General features: G+C 40.8%; 1 protein-coding gene across 5 annotated transcripts in view; it reads left to right on the top strand.

Annotated features, from left to right (window-relative positions):
* The window catches only part of LOC139469837 (sodium/calcium exchanger Calx-like), a 66,739-nt gene extending 58,738 nt beyond the window's left edge, over positions 1 to 8,001 (top strand). For all 5 annotated transcript variants that reach the window (XM_071252141.1, XM_071252140.1, XM_071252142.1 and 2 more), the window contains 5 exons: positions 661 to 893; positions 1,667 to 1,772; positions 1,972 to 2,150; positions 3,725 to 4,054; positions 5,742 to 8,001. In XM_071252141.1, coding sequence (XP_071108242.1) covers positions 661 to 893; positions 1,667 to 1,772; positions 1,972 to 2,150; positions 3,725 to 4,054; positions 5,742 to 5,984 — 1,091 coding nt within the window. In that variant the 3' untranslated portion in view covers positions 5,985 to 8,001. The remainder of the gene's footprint in view (positions 1 to 660; positions 894 to 1,666; positions 1,773 to 1,971; positions 2,151 to 3,724; positions 4,055 to 5,741) is intronic.
* The last annotated feature ends 554 nt before the right edge of the window (positions 8,002 to 8,555 follow it).

The following is an 8,555-nucleotide window of genomic DNA, read 5'->3' on the forward strand; positions in this document are numbered from 1 at the left end:
ATTTTCTTCTAATCAATACTCTTCAAAGTACCTGGATGACCTCGAAATAACAGTCACACCAGCTAGATATGTGTTAATTGAAACAGAATCATGAATCCCATTTATATATATCTAAAAAATAAATCACTGCGATTCAATGGAAATGTTAATATACACATCAATTTCTGCTGCCTACTCAGTTAAATTCTCAGCAATCTAAGTATACAGCATGGTGAAACAGTTGATAAACACAAGTTTTGCGATCGAACAACGTGAACGATACTCCAGACAATACAAGACCATAATGGACAATGCCCAGGACGAATAGAACACCCGAGTTGGAATGTGAATTGAGTGGTTCAGTTGTTCGATGAAGTGTGACAGGACAACGCCAGCCGTTCCTATCGGTTACTGGGGTACTGGGAGGTCCGGTTCGAATCCCAACATAGCTACAATGTGTGAAACCCTTTTCTGGTGTCCCCCGCCGTCATATTGCAGCAATAAAGCGGCATAAAACCATACCCACTCATTGCTAGCGACGTAATTGGTGCTCAGTATATCGATCACTGGTGTTCATACTTGTTGTTTGGTTGGATGGTTATGGTCGACACAAAGCTGTGTATAACGCAGAAACCACCCAATCGCTTAATGTAACCATATTACCATATTTTCTCTCCACAGAGCCAGGGTTGCTGGAGTTTGCAAAGCCCAGTATCGTCGTGAAAGAGAGTACTCGCATGGCCTCTATTCCCGTATCACGTAAGAACGGCGCTGACGGTCACGTGTCTGTCACGTGGAAGACCAAGGACATCACTGCGCTCAACAACAAGGACTATGAGGGAGGAGAGGGAACGCTGAAATTTGACAACCAGGAAACAAGCAAGACCATCGACCTGCCTATCTTTGAGAGCAACGTAAGTTATTGCTGATCTAAAGGGCCACCAGCCTCAGGTCAACTTGAAGTCGAACGAGTACCAATTTCCTTGTCTGCTAATGAATTATGTATAATACATATGAGCGTAACAGTTAATGATGGTCCTCATAACACAGAGACAAAGTCTGGTATATGGCACTAATTCCAAGAACCATCGGAACATAGTTTCCCTTTCATGGTCGAGGAACTTTATGAGATCAGGATAGCCTAATGGCCAAAGCGTTCGTTCGTCACGCCAAAGATCCGAGTTCGATTCCCCACATGGGTACAATGTTTGAAGGCAATTTCTGGTGTTCCCCAACGGCATATTGCTGGAATGTTGCTAAAAGCGGCGTAAAACCTTACTCATTTGTTTCGCGGCCTCGCGTTCCAACAACTTCGTGTAATTGAGTGAGTGAGTGAGTGAGGTTTTAAGCAGCTTTTAGCAATATTCCAGCAATATCACGGCGGAGGACACCAGAAATGGGCTTCACACATACTTCGTGTAAAGTCATGTAACTATACAAACATATACATATACTGTGGTATTCTTCCCGATTCGGACCAAAGTATGCACACAAAAGACATACCTGCAATATAAATAGGTGTGCGGCTAGATACCTGGGTGACATGGGTTGGTGTACCACCAGGCTCAGGGAGCATGGACTAGCATAGAAGGTACATCAACTAGTGACACTCTCGAGACAGGGGACAGCTTAAAATATAGCACTCGGCAAATTGTATTTTTCCAAGTTCAACATTCTTGTTACACAGAAACCGGAGCGAGATGAAAGTTTCCAGATTGAGCTCTTCGAGACAGACGGGGGTGCCACGCTGGGCAAGATCACCAAGTGCATCATCACAATTGTCAATGATGAAGGTATTTCATAATCGACGTTATGACCGATGCAATACAGTTATGCATACTAAAACGTTTATTACATCGATGTTAAATTCAAGTGACATTGCCAGCCTTCTTGACATACGAGGTAAGGCGGGGTTAAACTTCAACCTGAACAAGATATCAATCATGTCGAGCTGACCCAAACGGTGGTATATTCTGTGTATCTGTATTTCAGAGTTCAATGGTTTGGTGAGCCGTATTGTCAGCCTGACGAAGGCTAACCTAGACTATCTGCAGCTGGAGAAATCTACATACGTCACTCAATTCAAGGATGCCATGAACGTGAACGGCGGGGATATTGAGAACGCAACCTTCATTGACTACATTCTGCACTTCTGTACCTTCTTCTGGAAGGTAAACCAAGGGAGATAACCGACGATTCGTTGTGTGATGCTCAAATGTGCTATACTCATATGATCGTAATCATGTAGTTTTTTTTAACGTGACGTTTCACGATATACGGCTTTTCCATTGGACAAGAGGTCGGTCACATGACCTCGAAACGACCGACCGACCGTTCATAAGTGTATAAATACGACCGTTCATAAGTGTATAAATAACACCATTTGACGTGTATACGTTTTTCACAAGGCTGTATTCTTAAATGACGTTAAACCTGACGGACTGATTCCACATCCCTGGGAATTCCCTTGCACAAATACATACAAAAGCGTTGTTTCTGATCATTTAGACCCTTTAATCTTGAACTCATTGTTTTAGAATACATTGAGAAAACGTCAGAGGGTTTGACTGCATAGCCTCGAATAGCCTCGAATAGCCTCGCTACGACCCACCAAAGTAAACAAAACGAAGAAATGCGCATCCAAACTATCGTAGTACCGACTCGATCCGTGTCCAGACTGACACTGAAAGTCTACAGCAATATTTGAATTTACAGTAAACTACGGTTATAACGAACTCAAAGGGACCGCTTATTTTAGTTCGTTATAACCGTAGTTCGTTATAAGCATATATACAGCATATATACATCAAATGGCCGGGACTTAAAAATAAGTTCGTTATATCGGTCAGTTCGTTAAAAGGGTGTTCGTTATAACTGTAGTTTACTGTACTTTAATGTCTATTTGACACATCCTTACAATTACCGTTCAATGATCGGCCAATTGTGTATGGATCTTGGCCTACATCCTTCCAGGTAAAAAATGAGTTAATAAAGTAATTCACTTTGTGTGAGTTCATTAGAGTATGAACCTTCATAGCGTGAGGGGCGGTCGGGTAGCCTAGTGGTTAAAGCGTTCGATCGTCACGCCGAAGACCCGGGTTCGATTCCTGACATGGGTACAATGTGTGAAGCCCATTTCTGGTGTCCCCCGCCGTGATATTGCTGGAATATTGCTAAAAGCGGCGTAAAACCATACTCACTCACTCACTCACTCACTCACTCACTCATAGCGTGAGGGCAAAATATTGTAAGATCATACAGTTTGGTCCTGACTCTGTGTCGGTTCATATTCAAATGAACTCACACAAAGTCAAAATCAATTCTTAAATAAAGGAAAGTAAACACTTGAAACTTGACCAAAACATCACAAACGTTATCAAAATGTCTACGAAAACCTGCAAACGTAAGGTCCAAAACACAACTATGATACCCGTTTCGAATACATTTCCATCGAAAAACTACTTCTTGTTTCATTTATTTGTAGCAACCATGAAACATGGATGTATACCCTTTTTTTAAAAAATGTCCCGTGGGGATTCCAAGAAAAAAAGGTTCCAAGTGCGTCGTACATGTCGTAACGGGCAACTGAAGAACACGGGGTGGCCAGGCTCGATATCGATGACATGACTGACTGGGTACCATCGTGTCCCAATGTCGTGGATCTATGGTCTATAGGTTACATTACAATGTAATTGTAATTATATTTGTGCACATATCTCTATGGTTTTTCTGCTTTTGTATCCAGATCCTGTTTGCCTTCGTTCCTCCAACCCAGTACCTTGGAGGTTGGCCAACATTCATCATTTCCTTGGCAGTCATTGGCTTTCTGACCGCCATCATCGGCGACCTTGCAACGATATTCGGCTGTCTGATTGGTCTGGAAAAAACGATCACCGCTATCACGTTGGTTGCCTTGGGAACCAGTATGCCGGACACGTTTGCCAGTAAGACGGCAGCCACAATGGAGAAATACGCTGACAGCTCTGTGGGAAACGTCAACGGCAGCAACTCTGTCAACGTGTTCCTCGGCCTTGGCCTTCCTTGGGTCATAGCAACGATATACTGGGCTGTAAAGGTGAGTCACTATAATAGCGTGCGTTTTTAAATACAAATCTTATTTCTAAAGAGTGCAAGGGCATGGTAGCTCAGTCGTTTAAGGCGCAACAATTCGCTGTGCAGAGTTGCGTCCTATCGCACGACAGAAAATTATGATCGTGGGTTCGAATCCCGGTTTGCTTCGATTATGTTCCTAGGTTTGTCAGCACCAAACCTGTGATCATGAGTTTCAGCGAAGTGGTAAACGTTGAGACCAACAGCACTTTGGGCTTTCCACCCACATCAATCTGACATGCCGCGATATAACTGGAATACTTTTCAAAGCGGCGTTTAACTTGAGATTTCATATGAAGCCTACATCTTGTGTCCCCCTCCGTGATAGAGCTGGAATATTGCTGAAAAATGCGTAAAACCATACTCATTCATTCAGTATCGTGTAGCATATGTATCGCCATCTTCCCGAGGCAAGCTTGTTCACCAGCCTATAGTAAAGCCTAGTGGAAACTAGGCTTTGATAAATAGGCTAGAGGACACTCTTGCCCAGGAAGGTGAGGTATCACAAGTTTTATATGAATCAGTCGCTATGAGTATCATGAATGATATATACAATATGATCAGAACGATTATTTGCGAACCTTGACCGACCAATGAAATGACTGACTAGAAGTAGACCTTAACCAATTAGGAAGAGAGTTTTCTCGAGTTGTACGGCAGTAGTTTCAAACTTGCGACTTCCATTCTAGACAAAACTTTGAAAACATATTTGACAAATTTATCGACTCAAAATTATAAAACTGGACAAACGAACATTCTAGCATCGCCGCATGTCTAACAGATTGCCTAAATTGTATGGCAGTACTTCCCACGGGCTATGCAAAATCTTCTCCCTTCAAATGTTTATCCCACTGAAGCAAGAGATAGACGATGATTTGGACGGATTCAGTCGTACAGGTCGTAACTGTCGTTCGGAATACCCCGTGTTAACCTTTTCGAGGTCGGATGATCAGAAAACACAATCCGTCTGTCATTATCCTGATCATTCGTCACCACTCGCCCCTTTCCGTAACCTGCAAGAAGACTCGTCCCCCTATCGATGAATGTTATGTGCTAAAATACGACAAACCAATCAGAATGCGCGTATGATTTCAAGTTCTTCGTCAAAGAATCCCCCAGAAATAATTTTTGATTTTACATATCTTGCATCTAAAAATATACCCAAGACACAGTTAAATGTGTTCAATCATACTGTATAATTCCGCATGTCCCTATGTGCTTTAAATTACATCTGAAATATATATAATATATGGGGAAATATATGTGAACCATTACGCAACGAGTTGACAATTGTTTTAGGTATGCCCGTTTGCGCTGAGACGGAACCCTGTCGCAAAAATGGCCATGATAGGGGCACGAGTCGATATTCGGCTTGCCCCGGAATAACGCGAGTTGGTCACAAATGTTTCCTGATCTGATAAGCGAAGCTATGATTGGTCGGATGAAAGGTCGTTCTGACGTGACCCGTAATGCAATGTCCTCAGATCTTTTTTAAGTAGTAGCGAGAACTGAGATCTGATTTTAATGAGATTGCACTTCGGGCTTTCCTCCAGCTGACACGCAAAGATATAACTGGGATGCTGTTAAAATCGGCGCAAAACCCAACTCACTCACTCACCCACTCACTCACTCACTCTGTTTTCCTTTCACAGGGCGAGACGTTCGAGGTGGAAGCCGGTTCGCTAGGTTTCAGCGTGGTGTTGTATACTATTGCTGCCATCATTGCCATATCACTCTTCATAACTCGCCGATTCGTCGGGGCGTTCGGCAACGGTGAGCTGGGGGGTCCGAAGATCACCAAATGGATTAGTGGTGCAATCCTGTTAACCCTGTGGATTTTGTACGTGTTGTTCTCATCTCTCCAGGCTAAGAATGTTATCAACGTTAAATTTTAGACATTTGTTCTAAGACGGAAAGGGTGTGGCAGTTATCTCCCTTTTCTTACACAAGCGCACTCAATTACAACTCGCCTCTTTCATTTAAGTGTAAAGCTCTATTCCTGACTGGCACGAATGTGTCATCTAGGTTGTGTAACCTACTGAAAATGAAGAACGCGATCCGTTAGAAGTGTAGGACTGAATAAATCAATAGAACTATACAAAAGGTGTATCGTTTTTAACACTCATTGACTTAAAATCAACATAAAATGTAAGTTTTTTAGCAGCACCCCGACCCATCCAATATGTCAAATTTGAAGTCCGAAGTTTCAGTGAGTGCTTTAAAAATGAACAATTTCAGGTTGTAATTTGTGACAATAATATGTTAAATGGATGAGAGATGAGAATCATTTCATGTTAAACAAAATCTATCAAAATTAGGATTAATAATAACAACGGACTCAAACTCATCACACGCGTTTGATTATCATACCATCATCACGGCACGGATCAATCGGATAATGCTGACAGAGATTTAACTGTTGAAAACACGTCGGCTTTTAGTTTGACGCACACATTCTTTTGATGTGCATCTATATGCATTATCAATTGATGTGACATACTTGTTTATTGTAGTTTTATTTTAACATATAAACTACATTTTTGTATTATTAACACTGCCGTTTAGTGTGATTGGATACCAGGTCTTTTGACACTTTGTAAGATGTCATACGTTTCGAAATCACCTTGGTGGCTTTTCTCATCATAAGCAACATAGATAAATGTGTCACCAGCTCTATCGTTGGTATCAAACGTCTGTATCTTGTGTTGAAATTTATTCCAAGATCACAATGTGATCACGAATATTTACATCGTGTTAAATACTCTTTCGAATAGGACTATCACCCATAGCTTATGGACTGATTCTCAGCCTGAAACCATTCTCAGTCATGGACACGATTTTATACATATGTATATTAATAATCTAATGTATATGTGCTAGCTAGCTATGTATATGTGCCTTGTTTAGTTTGTACATATATCGACTAAACCACTGGATTCGGCAGCTTTATAGAGGTGTTATATCAGCGTTCTAGTTGTTTTAATTAGCTATTTAATTATCATATTTCATCTCACTTGTCTTTCTGTGGCAAGTTGTTAAAAATGAATGACTGTCATTGATGCATGTGAGGTGTGAAAGTATGCCTTTAAATAAACATTTCTGTTCACTTGAATTAATGATTGCACATGTTGTCATATCGGAGTTTGGTTTAATATGTTCATCAATTCCAAGAGGCATTTATGATAACATCTATTTGAACAAAGTGACATTGTTCGTCATAGCGCATGATTCTGGAACATTTGTGATCAAATCGATTTCAAATTTACTTTTATAGTTGTGTAATATCGAAATGTGTTTACACTCATTTTGTCGTTTGTTTTCATGTTAATACAATACAATTCTATGTGTGGTTACTGTTTAATTTTAAAAGAATCATGTTTTTTTACATTTGAAATTCTATTTTTAAGATTTTTACGAACGAGGCTATGAAGGGTTCCCAAAAGACAACTACCTCTCAATGCTTCGTGTATTTATCTGCTGTGTCTTGGGTATCTCAGTGACCTTGAATGCAAGTGTTTGACAGAACAGATGAATGAAAGAATGAACGAATGATGAAATGAACGACTGATGTTTTCATATTATACAATGTGGCAAGAGTGATAGCTCAATCTCCTCCAACTTGTAGTGCTGTATTCTAGAATACTAGCGTAAAATCGAATTAAAGCCCAGTTAAATACCTACTTTGGCAAGGTTATTGGCGTCATACGAATATTATTATTTTTCTATTAAATCTAACATTCTTGTCACATGTGGCCTTTTATGACTTTACTTTGAGTTATGACCTGTCGCTATGACATAAATAGATACGTCCCTTGCATGTTATTTCTCAGCCAGGGCCTACGTTGTATCGTGACGTACCTTTTTAATATTTATTTGCTTTTTAAACTAATTCAAATAAAAATTATCAAACTATCTTCGTTTTGTCGTTTATTGGATATCTGATTCCATTTGGGCAATAACTCCAATAGCTGTCTCTGTCTCTCCATCATTGGTCTAGTGGATAAAGCATCTGTCCAGAGAGCGGACGGTCAGTGGTTCTCTCACCCGTGCCCCCTGCTGGTGGAATAGATCTTGCAGCTTGTTTTGTAGAGGATGTTGGAGGAGAGATCAAATTGGAAGATTCTCAATCACTTTCAGTATCTGATAAACTAAATGGGATAGGCGATATTTTCACTTGGATAATGATCAGTTGTAGACATGCAGACCTGTTTATTAAGATATTCTCCACAGTTGACGCTTATGTGTAAATGTATGTCACAAGTGAACGAGCAGCTGATTACGTTCTAAAGAAGAAAGAGACTCGCAGGTTTAGCTGACACGCCATGAAATACTGTTCATAGAGTGTCACCTGAAACAGCTCCCTCTAGTGGTCTAGAGGATAGAGCATCTGTCCAGAAGAGCGGGTGGTCGGCGCTTCGATACCAAAAGATGGTACTTGTTATTACCCTGCCTGACGCTCGGCATAA

This window comes from Haliotis cracherodii, unplaced genomic scaffold, assembly GCF_022045235.1.
Source record: "Haliotis cracherodii isolate W230 unplaced genomic scaffold, xgHalCrac1.p SCAF_2, whole genome shotgun sequence".
Classification (NCBI taxonomy): domain Eukaryota; kingdom Metazoa; phylum Mollusca; class Gastropoda; order Lepetellida; family Haliotidae; genus Haliotis; species Haliotis cracherodii.